Source organism: Kogia breviceps, chromosome 7 (genome assembly GCF_026419965.1).
Source record: "Kogia breviceps isolate mKogBre1 chromosome 7, mKogBre1 haplotype 1, whole genome shotgun sequence".
Classification (NCBI taxonomy): Eukaryota; Metazoa; Chordata; class Mammalia; order Artiodactyla; family Physeteridae; genus Kogia; species Kogia breviceps.
Window position 1 is genome coordinate 28,017,969 of NC_081316.1, and position 14,015 is coordinate 28,031,983.

At 39.5% G+C, this 14,015-nt stretch overlaps 1 protein-coding gene across 2 annotated transcripts in view; it reads left to right on the top strand.

The window, feature by feature from the left end:
* MPPED2 (metallophosphoesterase domain containing 2) overlaps positions 1-14,015 on the top strand; it is a 178,033-nt gene that overhangs the window by 77,030 nt on the left and 86,988 nt on the right. For both annotated transcript variants that reach the window (XM_059070869.2, XM_067038068.1), the window contains exon 4: positions 11,986-12,211. In XM_059070869.2, the coding sequence (XP_058926852.1) occupies positions 11,986-12,211 (226 nt within the window). The remainder of the gene's footprint in view (positions 1-11,985; positions 12,212-14,015) is intronic.

Here is a 14,015-nt window from a genome sequence, read left to right on the forward strand (position 1 = left end):
AAATTTGTCTCTTGAACTGTAGCTTTAAGATGCTGGGGGCTAGAGCTCAAGAAACTAGTAAACTATAATGTCTCAGTCCTTTCAGGCTGCTATAACAAAATACCACAGACTGGGTGGCTTATACGCAACAGAAATTTATTTCTCACAGTTCAGGAGGCTGGGAAGTCCAGAATCAAGCATGGTTGAGTTCTAGTGAGGGCCCTCTTTGTGGTTAATATATGGTGTCCTCTTTCTGTGTCTTCACATGGTGGAAGGAGAAAGGGAGTTCTGTGGCTTCTCTTTTATGAGGGCGCTAATCCCATTCATGGGGCGTCCACCCCCACCCACATGACCTAATCACTTCCCAAAGGTGGCACCTCCAAATACCATCACATTGGGAATTTCAATATATGAATTTTGGGGGGACACAAATCTTCAGACCATAACATATGGGTAAAGAAGAAAAATATAGAAAGTGAAATAGACCTCCAACTCTACTTCTTGGAACCTTGGGCCCCAGGGGCCATGATGGACTTTCCAGAAATCCTTTCTTCCTGAGAAATTATACTACATGTTTTGTACTGCTTCATCCCAAAGGGGAGGCTTGGGGCATTAGGCCACAAAGCTCTTCCCAGGAGAAGAGGTCAGAGACTGTTGGAACTAGTGTTTCAGTGAAACCAAAACCTTATCAGCAGGAGACTTCGTGATTTCATACTACCCAGCAAGTCTTCTTTGTAGCTTCCGATTATCTGGAGTTCTTAGTAGAAAATTTTGCCAGCTGAGGGGTGGGGGAGAAGCAAAAATGGAAGAGGAAATGAATGAAATCTTCATTCTCTCCATCTCATCACTGTCACTATTGATCAAAATAACCTTCCCTGAGAGATTTCTCTTAAGTTTTTACCCTTAGAAGGCTTCATTAAAATTTTGAAATATAAAATGGGAAAAGTCGATTTTATTGGATCCTAAATTTTGCTCTATGTGGCTTCCTGTCCACAGTGCAAATTATTAAAATTGACATAGGATGTGTGTGCAAGGTAATATCATTTTTTGTAGACTCTTGTCTAAATTTCAAGATATCTGTAGAGTGGATTAGATTATATAGTGAGTAGGCACTCGGAAAAGAAAACAGAATTGTGTATTGATACCTTCAGAAATATTATGTGATGGCAATAAAATATTCTCTGAGATTCCCTTCAGAGGGGAGAAAATGGAGTTTGTTTGCAGTAATTGCATTTTCTAGCATTTGCTCTCACAATTTCCAATATAAGCCGATTGAAACCTGTGATTTGGTTTTGCTTATTGGCAAAAGTACCATGTAAATTCATCTGTGATGCATTTAAAGAAGATGCCTTTGAAAGTTTGGAAATTGAGATGGCTTTTTCTTATTAGATTTCAAGAGTATTAGGGTTCATTTCTATATTTTAGTCTAATGTAATATTAGCCAAATATGTTCTTTTTCAATTTAGTTTTAATCAAGTTCTAGAAGACCATTTTCATCTAGCCCCAGTGGCGCTGTTAAGGCAGAGATTTTATTTCCACTGTCAACCCTCTGTTCTGGCTTCTGTGGACCAGCCCCTTGGAATCACTGCACACTGAAATCCTGCATTCATCTGCCAAACATTGTTTCGGCATGCAAAAATCGTAGTAGTTATTACAAAAAGATTTTTTTAATTATTATTTGGGGGGTTAAAGTGGGGAGGGAATCTAAAAAGCCTCTAAAATTATTATTTTTTTTAAAAGAAGATGGCCTTTATCCCAGCATTATTTTTATTTGATTTTTTACCATAATTAATGGTTTAAAATGCACACACATAGGATTTGTATTTGTTCCTCTAATTATTCAGTAGAGTAATTGCCACTTGTTTTGTAATTATTGCTGGAAGGAACACCTTTTTCTTAGTTGCTTTTTTAAAGGCTTTGTGGGGAAAACAATCCCAACATATTATTTTTCAGCTCACCATAGACTTTGTCAGTCAACACTACTAGTTTGTTAAAGATACTCATTGAATACTCTTTTACGATGGTAAGAAGTAAGAGATGAACCCCTTATCTCGAATGAAGTTACAATGCAGAACAAGGACAGGATAATAATAATGATAATAATAATCGTCCTTTATATGTCAGTTTTATATTAAGTTCTTTATCAATCTCACTCAGTCTGCATGTCCACTCTGTAATATAGGTTGTGTAATTATCCTTATTTTTTCTGATGAGTAATATGAAGGTTAAATAACATGTTTTGAGTTTCAGTTTCTCAGGTAGTAAGTGACAGAATCAGAAACTTGGTCCCAAATCTGTCTGGCTCCAAAGCCCATGATCTCTCCATCATGGCATTATTTCTACATTCTATTATGCTCCAGTGATATAAACATGTACACGGCTGGTTGAGATGAGACTTGACAATGTTGTTACCAATTCTTCCTGTGACTATCCAGTGAAATCCTGATTTGGATCCAGTTTTCTGAAACTTGAGGAAGTTGACTGAAGGGTCTTTAGGAGATAGTCTGATTATTTCAGATCAGATTTTTTGTATGGCGTATCAATCTTTCTCAACAAGCCAAGGGTCTCATTTGTAAGGAAGAGGTTGGACAAAATAAACAGTGAAGAGACTACCCCTGGTTCCAGTTACATAGCCAGGTGGTAATACTCAAGTATAATTGGAGCCATGCTTCCTTTGACAGTTACCATCACGGCTTTACATATAGAACATGCCATGTTGGTCTGGGAAGCAACTTAGAGGTACTCAGTTGGGAAACAAGGAGGATATTGTCATTCATTTTTAATACCTTGTGGTAGTAAAGTGTATGAATGTGTGTGTGTGTTTGTGTGTGTGTTTAAGTCACAGAAAACTGTGTTGGAATAAGGTTATGGTTGAGACGAGAATGCATGCAAACAAGTTGCTGCTGAGCAGCAATCAAATCTCTGAGATGTCTTCAGGTCCATAATAATTATGGGTACTAATGGGCTTGTGGTTTATGCTTCTTAGTCACGTTACCTGTCCTCAGTGCCATATACTGGTGACTACTCAGGTCCAGAGGGGGGTCTGCTTTCCTGGGTGAGGGATGGACTTTTGTCTCCTTCGTGGATTTAGGCTTATAACATCTCCTGATGCCTTGTGATTCTTTTTATGGAGGAGGCTGAAGAGGAGGAGGGAGCATTTCAGCTGTGGCTTCTTAGCACTAGACCTAATTCCTGCAGCAGACCACTGGGCGTTCACTCAGCATTCCTTACTTTCTCCTGGGTTTCCAGCTCAGCCTTGACATTATTGTAATATAGTTTTCTGTGTTTAATATTTCTTAGACTTGGTTTCCCATTGCAAGCATGGAAGAAACCCTAATGCATGAGTTTCAGAGGAGAAGGTAGCAGTCTGAACCTGCTGTGTGGCTCCATCAGCAAGTGTGAGTATTAACGTTAGAGCTGTCAGGACTTGTGAAAATTAATGGAGCCTGACGGGGGACAGACTGAGGTCAGAGACGGAGCTTGCCCTGATTGAATGTTTCTGGTGGCTTTGCAGCCGAGGCAAGTGAGTGCAAACCGTGGAGCCGAGAGGGAGTGCTGGAGGTCCATTCATTCATATAACATGTAGGCAGTGGGCACCAAATATGTGTCAAGCACTTTCAGGGAAAGGTGGGCTCTACCTGCTTCTAGCTTCAGAGCCCTCTCCCTGCCTCCAGGCTGGACTCAGCCTTTCTCTGCTATTGGCCCCCAGCATTCATCAAGGAAGGAATTTATTAATTTATTTTAATTTTTATGGAAGTATATTTGATTTACAATGTTGTGTTAATTTCTGCTGTACAGCAAAGTGATTCAGTTATACACATATATATTCCTTTTCATATTCTTTTCCATTATGGTTTATCACAGGATATTGAATGTAATTCCCTGTGCTATAGAGTAGGACGACCTTGTTGTTTTATCCATACTATATATAATAGTTTGTATCTGCTAATCCCAAATCCCAATCAAGGAAGGAATTTAACTGACACATCTCCTTAGTCCATCCAGAGCCTCATAGTTCTTCCATCCTCATAGCCATTGTTTTTTTTTTTTTTCCTTCCATCCTCCTGCAAAATTTTCTGCTTGGCCAATTTTCAAGCCCAAGTTATTCTTATTTAGTCCTGAGTGGAATAGAGAACCTTCAAAAGTTTAACCATTTCCCTCTCTGCTGGAGTCATGATATTAAAATATAATAATAATTTTAAACAGAAAAAAAAATGCCTTCTATTATCCACCTTGGGGCTATAACAAGGTCCCTTTATAACATTGGCATTAGGGAACATCAACAGAGCCCCACACAGACCAAAGGTTTCAGAAATGTGATAGAATTGCAATATGTCTCTTTTGTGCATAACAGTCCCATGATAATAGGTCTGAGTGTATATCTGTTTTCTTCTTTTTAATCTCAGAAAGTTCATTTTTTCTAGCACATTGGCAAGGGAAGGTGAGACTGAAGGTTGTGCCCTGTGAGTTGTATTTTCCTAGGTATCTGGGAGCCATTGCAGGTTCTTCTGACTTGTTATCTCTGTGTTGTTTTCTTCTTGCTACATAGTGAGCTTTATTTTATGTGAGTGATATGCTAGAAATATTTTTGGTTTCCTCATATATTTTCACAGTCTGGAATTTAGGAGTATGGAGGGGAGTGTGCATAGAGATTGGAGATATTTAAATTAATTTGTCACCTTCGTATAAGTAGGTTTTCCATTACCCAGGAAACCCAGAAAGCCATGTTTGCTTTGGGATGATCTCCTCCACAAAGAACTACTATTGTACTCTGGGTTTTTTTCCCCCTGGGTTTTTAGCAGAAATAAATAGGAGATAGCAGTCAGTTAACCTTGCCTGTCAGATCCCTGATAAAAATTGAGCATGGTGAAGGTGGTATTTGTCGTAAGTCACAACCTGATGGCCATTTTGGTTGCCCCTATTTCCCATACTCCCCATTCATGACAAACGAAGAGTATGGGGCAGGAGCCAACTCCTAGTAGGTGGCAGGCAGATTCCCAGGAAAAGAAAGTATTCTGGAATGACCTTGGATTCTGATCTGACATGAACTTGAGTTTTCAAGAGGAATACATTCTATAATGATTTTAAAAAATAGGTTGCAGTTGTGTGATGATTTTGAGGAACATTACTTTTATTGGTGGGTGCGGGGCAAGCTAGCAAGGAATCGTGTTTGGCCAGAGGAGTGCTTATATATGTTTATTGTAAAATGCTGATGCACACGTGCCCTAGTCCTCACCACTCTCTCTTACTTCTACCTAGTTCAGTTCACATTTTTGTGTTATTTCTCTGGTCCCTGTAGACATTTTAGTTTATTACCTTGGACTTCTATTCTCCTGTCAAAGCCTCATCTTATTTCTCATAATACCGTCAACAAGTTTTTAAATTCTGGGACTCTGCATGACAATGGACAAAGGAGCTTTTTTTACCTTCTTCTCAAGTCTATGACCTTCCCTTCCTTGGGTAGGCTCCCAAATCTTCTGGGAGCTAGTGAGTAAGAAATTACACCCATAGCTGCAGTAACATTTGGGGAATGCCTAAATTGAGCCAGCATGTGTGGTATGAGGAGGACTCATGTAAGAAATAGGTCTTAAGCCAAAGTCCATGAGGCTGTTAAAAATTTGGGCTCACCTCCACTTAGAGGGGTGGGATAGGGAGGGTGGGAGGGAGAAGCGAGAGGGAGGAGATATGGGGATATATGTATATGTATAGCTGATTCACTTTGTTATACAGCAGAAACTAACACACCATTGTAAAGCAGTTAAATAAATAAATAAATAAATCATGTGTCAAAAAAGAAAAAGATTTGGGCTCACCTGACAGAATACTAGCAGGGGAGGAAAAGAGCTTTTCTTGTCCCACTTTTGCCACCAGCTTGACTTGTGACTTTGCTTAGCAAGTGACAGCACCTCTCTGGCACTCACTCTCTTCATTAGTAAAATTGAATTGGATACATCAGTGATTTTTCCTTTTAATATTTTTAAGCCAGGGCTAACTTTCTTTGAATCAAATCTTTCCCCAAATCGTAAAATAAAGGAAAGCAGTGCTGCCATGGTGAACATGGGAGCAGGCCCCTCCCCTCTCCCCTTGTCTCTTTCCTCACATCGCCCTGCTCCAGCCTCGGGGAGGGTTACAGAGCACAGCTTTCAAATCACTCAGGGTGTGAAACATGGGAGCCGCTTTAAGTGACACATTAAACGTCCAGAGTTTGGGAAGGAAGGGAGGCTGACCTTGACACAATCCACTGTGTGTCTGCTTTAAAGTTGTCATGGCTTTATCAGACATGTGCATAGCCAAAGATCTTAGTTTTTCTTTTTCTGTTCCTCTCTATGTACTCATCGAAGAGTACCTTCATCTGATTCTATGAAGATATTAGGGGTATTCCAAATGAGTAGTCACTCTTGAGAGAAATAGAATCTGGGTGTTACTTATAACAGGTTACACTATTCATTTGTGAATGAGGGGTCGATCCTGTCCCATTTTTTGGCAATCAGTAAGTGTTAGACGAGGTGGGTAACTGGACGTTAGAAGGAGGAAAGAAGTGATGTGTCGAGGGCACACATTTTCAAGGTTAGAAGCCTCTCGACAGAGGCAGCTAGGTTTGCACTGTGTATTGGTTGAAGGCCTCATAGGTCCACCCACCGTCACCTCAGATCCAGATATCTTAATGACCCTAGTAATGTTTTTGTTAATTTGAAGGATACATTGGACCATGCCAGTTTCTGCCTTTGGAAAATCCAAGTTTTCTTTTTTCATCTCCAGATGCTTTTCTTTGAAGGCAATGACATTGTGCAATGTGACCAGGGAATGATCCAATTTGTGGATTAACTAATATTTTCTTGGTTGGCAACTGGGAAGGGCAGTCATTATCATAATTATTATGACACAGCTAATATCTATTGAGTGATGAGAAAGTGTGAGAAACTGTGCAAATCTTTACATACAGTATATTGTTTCATGTGCATCAAACCTTAGGGGTAGTATTTTTATTTTCCCCCCATTTATATTTGAAGAAACTGCAGTTTAAAAACAGTGTATTGGAGAATATTGGGCTAGACTGGATTGGAGATGCTTCCTCGTTTCACTACTAAAGTTCTGGAAAGAGAATTCCAGAAGCTTGCAGCTGGTAGGCCAAATTAGATGTATTAGAATTGGCCCTCAACTGTGTTTGTTTGTTTTTAATTGAACTAGCCATTCAGGAGGGCCTAAACTTGGAGGACAGCCCAGTACTGGTTTAAGTCTTGTCATATAGCTCAAGATGACAAGCCCATTCCTGGAATTCTTTTTAGGAAGTTCCTGGTAAGTCTTGCAGAGGTTCATTCATTCCTTCAACAGATACTTATTGTGTGCCTGCCATATGGGAAGGTATTGAACTGGGTACTTTGGGTCAAACAAGGAACCACAAGCCACAATCCATGCCTTCAAGGACCTCACAGTCTAGGAGGAGACAAGTCACATGCAAAGGGTAAAACTAAAAAAATGGAGTAAAATAATAAAGTGCACTGATTATTTACTCCATACCACACATGTGCTTTAGAAGCTTTATGTCATTTTATCTTGAACACAACCTATGAGGTGGATGCAGTTATTATCGCCGTGTTGCTAACACACCATAGAGAACATAAGGGCTCTGTGCAAGGTCATACAGCTAACATGTCGTGAAGCCTGCAGAGGCCCCACTCTTACCCTCTTGCTGCCTCTACAGTTTAATTTGTAATAAAATTTTAAAATTTGAAAATTAAATTGCAGAGAATGGAAGTGTGACACATGCAGTAAGAAAATATTAAATAATATTCATAGAAGTAAAGACGAAGAGGGTGAGTGTAATGGGTCACCTGAGAATGAGGTGGGACGCAAAGGGAGTTGAGGAAGAAGAAAGGAAAGGAAATACCGGAGAAGGAGGGGGAGAAGGCAGAGTCCAGCATCACTAATCCAAGAAGAGATACTTTGTCAGACAGGGATGTCACTGTGGAGACATCCATGGAGATGAGGATGGAGAAAAAGCCTTGGCTTTGGTTTTTAGGAGGTTTTTATTGACATTCAGGGAAGCTTTGGGAAGAGTACAGAAACAAAGGCAGATTGCATTGGGTAAATTCTGAGTAGCCATTTATGTCTAAGTTGCTGATTCTAATAGTAGGGTAGCCCATCAGGCAACACAGTCGTGATAAGTGGGCCAAGGTGTGAGAAGTAACAGGGAATGAGGAGGTCTGCAGCAGACTGAGGTCAGTATTGCCTGATTTTTTATCTTCCAAAAGAAGCCAGAAACCCTGAATTTTTGGTGTGATAGTTCCTGATTTCTAAATGTTAGTTCAACTTAGAAAATAAAATAAAACACAGTTGAGGGCCCACTATAATACATCTGTGGGCTGAATTTGGCATACCAACTGCAAGCTTCTAGAATCCTCCTTCCAGAAGTTTAGAAGTAAAATGAGGAAGCATCTCAAAGAAGAAGTAAGGTTAGGGATAGTTTAGGATTGCATTTGAGGAGTGTGTGTGTGTGTGTGTGTGTGTGTGTGTGTGTGTGTGTGTGTCTGTGTGTGTGTGTCTGTGTATGTGTATGTATGTGTGAGTGAATGAAGAACTGCTTGTTTTTATTTTCTTGGGGTGGGTAAACATAAACTCACTAAGGAGGAGAAATAAAGAGACCCAAAATATCATAGAGAGATGTCTGAAAAATTAAAGTACCAGTGGCAGGAAATGGATTAAGAGGCCAATTATTAGAATGATGAGAAGATGTAAACAGTGATTGGAAAGTGAAGAGAAGGAAATGAAGAGAGTCTATCTTGAGGTGAGGACATATTGTATGCTAAGTGCAGAGTCAAGAGGAGCCTGGAACCTAGAGAAGAACTTGGAAAAGTTTTGTGATAGCGGCTTAGGGAATAGACAGTGGCAAGAGTGTAGGATGATTTGAATTGTAGAATAGCAATGAGGACCCAGCTGACTTCCATTATCCATTAGTTTTAAGTGAGCATCTATTTATGTGATACAGTGAGGTGATACAGATACAGTAGGAGATACAGATTTAAATAAGACTTAATTGCTGCCTCCAAGAGCTTATCCTCTTACTTATGATCAGTAGCTCTAAACTGAACTGATTGATGGGCTAGTTTCCCACATTACATTCATTCACTTTCTAGTCATCACTTTGCCATACCTGTGAATTATCTGTATTATTATTTGCTCAATAGTTTTCTCTGAATCATCTCTTAATTTATATACAAAAATAGAAAAATGAAAATAGAAATGAAAAATGAAGCCATATATCATTACTTGCATTGTTGTGTTTTTCCAAATATGCATTTTTAGAACATACAAAACTACTTGACATTTTGTCAGAAGTTCATCTCTATTCCACCTAAAATAATCTTGTATTATCTTACCTATAGAACATATACCGTGTCTTAGGAAAGATAGAACTGGTTAGTTGGTAGAATTCTTTAGATCATTCAAAGCAAGAATTTTTCCACATTAGAATAACTGCACTATGGCTTTGGTTTTTTATTCAGGCAGGTCAGCTTCGATGGCCTGATCTGAATAAAATGGATAAAGGCAGGTACCTCTTTGTCTGACAATTTTAAAATAATGCTATTTGAATAACAAGAAGTTAGAACTTGACTGCAGAGCCTTCCAAATTAATCTAGTCTGGAAAAAAACCAAAAATGCCATCAAGTAACAGGAGATTTGTCAGCTGCCCTGCTTACAATTTTCATATAAAACACAAAGGTTGGCAGATTATAGATGAAAGGTCAGTTCAGCAAAAAAAATAATGTCAGACAATCTCATAACATAGGTAACAGAGGATGGAAGTTGGAAACTACTATTGGATTCTCAGAAAGAGATGAGTTTGGTGGCAATACGTAAATATCATCATGATTTTCTGTGGCTGTTCATTTTGGTGGCTACTTCTTTATGCTGAGTCTCCAAACTTTTGATTTAAAAGACACTGAAGAGGCTGTCTTCCTGAGAAAGACTTTGTAGCAGTTTTACTTTTTTTTTTTTTTTCTTAACTGATCTGAAGGAGAGAAATGTACTTCCTTCACCTTGTTTCCCAGTCTCACCCATTCCATCCCTGAACCAAAGCTCTGAAATGGAAAAAAACAAGAAGCCAAGGCCTCTTGCAAGAGCAGTGGTACATAAAGACAGGGTTTACAGCGAGTCCATCGTCATGAATGATTAAAAGAGGACCAGCAGCTAAAGCATGACTTGTACAAATAGAGTTGCTCTAAGGTTCATTCAGGTAGGACCTGCCTTGGAGCAGATTACTGTCCAGGAAAACATTTCAGCCTGTTCCAGCCTTGGGAGCACAGGTGAGTCTGGGGAAGAGCCATGATGTTGAAATTGTGGGGCATCTCAGAAATTTCCAGCGTGTGCAGTGCTGGGAATTTGCAGGCTTCTTAATACATCTTTCGTCTGTATTTTAAGTGCAGGGAATTGTGCAAAATATCATCATTCTATCCAAGTAGCTTGCAACATACATCACAGCCTTATATTGCGTTATGCTAGTGCAGATTATAAGCTCTGCGTGCATTTAAGAGAGGCTTCCTGTTTTCTATGAACTCTTCACTGTAGCCTTGCAAATAACTGAGGCCAAAGGCATTTCACACAGCATTGTGGGCTAATAATCAAGGATATCTATTGATGCTTGGCCACAATGTTTTCAGTTTCATCTTCCTGCAGTGTTATTTTCTGACTGCTTTCACCTCTCTCCTAAGTCTCCCCCTTAACCCACATGCTATATATACAATTTTAATACTGTTTACCATTTGCATTGCTGAAATCCAAGTGGGCCTATGACAAAACTTGCCTTCCCTTACAAACAATATAATTCTCTCCCCCGCTATAAGCTTCATTAATTGAATCATTGATTCTGGCTTGCTGGTAAGGACCAATTCTTACAACAAATGTATCCAATTTCCTGCTAGTGGTAACTTTCATTCTTCCTGGAATAGCAGGCAACATTAATTTTGCATTGGACCTAGGAGTCTCAGGAAGCTGGAATTATAGGCACTGTCGTCCCGCCCTTTTCCTCCTCAAAATAAAATGAAATAAAATAAAACGAGCAGCTGCCCAGTGGTGAGGCTTGAGGGATGGATAATGACAAAGAAGAGAAAAAGGCATTAATTTCAGGATGGGGGCAGCTGCCAAGCACTATCTCCCTTTGGATTTTGGTTCTTATCGCATCACGGTGAGTTATTAATATGTATGGTCCGTACTTTATTCAAACATTATAAATCTATGCAGAAGTCTGGTGTTTGGGTTTTCCTTTATAGCTTTCATTCTTCTTCCCAGAATTATCTCATTTTGATCGGGAAACTTCTGCATAAAAAACACATGGAGAACTCACATTTCCATACCATAAATATTAAAAGGAGGTTAAGCTTTACAGTTTCTTCTCCCATCCCAATGGGAGGAAATTTAGCCTTCTAATCAGGGGGGCCATTCTTAATGTTCTTTTTATTCGCAAACCGAAAGGTAAACTTTAACTTGCCATGTGAAATTGTACTGTGTAGTTCCTTTCATTTATGCAAATCGTGAAATGCTTGGCTATGCCACGTCTTTTGTATGAAGCTTATACTAAAAAATCTAGCAGTTATCTGAGTTGTTAGGAATAGTTGGTCGGCTTATTTTTTTAAGGGTCAAAATCAAGTCAGGACCTTTTTAAGGCTCATGATTAAAGTCCTTTTTGCTGGATAATTATAAAGTATGGATTCGTCACAGTGTGGATTCATCACAGTGAATCTGTAGCAGACCGAAAAGGGAAATGGAACTAGCAAACTTAATGTCTCCTTAGTAGCTTTTTAGCTTCTGAGCAGCTTCCTATCTCCCGTTTATTGTCATTTTTGTTAGCATAAAAAAGTAGTCATAAATTTTGGTTCCCCTGGAAATATAAAGGAATGCGTGAGCTATTTCATTTGGGGATACCGTCTGCTAATCACGCAGTCTCTGCTGTTGTACTTTGTGATGGGAAATGAACATGCTAATCGATGCTTTTTTTTTTTCTTATTTCAGGAAACCTGCCATATGAATATAAAATAGTGATTGCTGGGAATCATGAACTGACGTTTGATAAGGAATTCATGGCAGACCTTGTTAAACAGGACTACTACCGTTTCCCCTCTGTGTCCAAATTGAAACCAGAGGACTTTGACAACGTTCAGTCCCTCCTGACAAACAGTATTTACTTACAAGACTCGGAGGTAACAGTGAAGGGATTCAGGATATACGGTGCACCTTGGTAAGTGTTCATTCCAACAGTCTTCCCCTCTGTTTTGTTAGCTCAGCACTCAGAAAGCATGGTTACGGCTTAGGTGCCTTAAACCAAAAGGATAAAGATGAAGAGAAACCTTTTGGCTGTATTTAGAACATGACACGTATTTTGGCACTGCTGCAAAACACGATGCTTGTTGTTTTCATTGTGATGCAGATTTCTTTAGGCAAGATCAATGGGAGCGTGGCTTTGGTAGATAGATAACATGTCTGTTTGTGTGACCGGGGCTGCATGTGTGTCTGTGGGACACAGAAGGATCTGGCGGAAGGTCACTGTGTTACCCTTCACGCAGATTCAGCCACTCTGAACGTTCCATCAGCCTACGTGACTCGTTTCCTTCTCGTTTTACATTGCAAGCACTCATAAAATATCTTGCTTACATTAGAGTTTCTCAAATCTTGCTACACATCAGAATCACCTGACCAACTCGGAAGAAATACAGATTTCGAAGCCATATCCCCCTGAGACTCTGATTCTCCTTCCTGAGGTGGAACCCAGTGACCTGTATTTTTAAAGCTCCCCAGACAAGACTGAAGCACAGACAGTTTGGAAGTTACCGGTTGAGGGCTCAGTTCTAGAATTCTCAGTACTGAAATTCTCAGCTCTAGAAAACTTGAAGCAGGCGCGTATTCCTTGGGAGCAGACAAGGAAGCATTTTGACCTTGGCTCTATCAGTTGCCAGTTGTCTGGTTTTGAAGAAGTTAATTCTTAGAGAAAGAACCTCAGTGAAAATAATACCTACTTTTAGAGGGTTATTATGCAGATTAAATTAGGTGATGTTTGCAATGGATTGAGAGGAGCTCCTGGTGATTTGCTTAGAATAACAATTACCATTTTTCAGACCTTAGCTCTGCCACAAGATATTTATGTGAACTTGAGCAAGTCACTTAGCCTCTAGAGCCAGTTTTTTCATCTCTAAAATGGGAGTGTTAGATCAGTAGCAGAGGAGTCTTGGATTTTTATTTATTTGCTTTCTTACTTTTCGAGAGCCCTATGTGTATATAGAGCAGAAAAACTAATCTTTACTCACTTAACCTGGAAAAGTATCCCAGTCCTGCCTTAGGAGTTGTGGATAAAGCTGGAAAAGGACAGAGTGAATTCAGATTGGCCACCCCACTCAACAGTTTGGATTGTCTTCTGTAAAATAGGAAGTTGAGATATTTCCTGTAATTTGGTTTTCTAGCTTTACTAGTTGGTATCCAGAAGGACTGATGAGTGGATACAGGAAGTATATTTCCATTTAAAATCAACCTGACCGTGATTCTGAACTCTTAATTGAGTACTTACCAAATGTCAGGCACTAAGTCCTTTATACCTATTATCTCATTTTCTTCAAACTACCTTTAAGAGACAGCCACTATTGTGATTCTCATTTGGCAGATGAGAAAACTCGGGCACAGAAAGGTTAAGTAACTGCTCAAGAATCACACAGATTCTAAGTGGTAGCATCCTAATTTGAGTCTGGCTGCAGGATACATGGTATGCCTGAGGTGGTGGTGGTAGTGCTGTGGTAATTGGTGGTTATAATCTGCAGTGTTTATATCCAGCTTTATGAATGCATGTCAATTAGTTCTTTTTATATGTGACAAGGCGGTAAAGGGCAAGAGAACAAAAAGCAGAAATTAGTCCTATCAAGCAATAATCGAAAAGCTGATCTTGGGGTAATGTAGGATGTCGATATCAGCATTTCTGGGTAAAGGGCAGGAGAGAGAGAGCTTTTTCAGCTTCACAGCTCGCTTCTTAATGACTATGCAGTAGTTGAGGAATGACC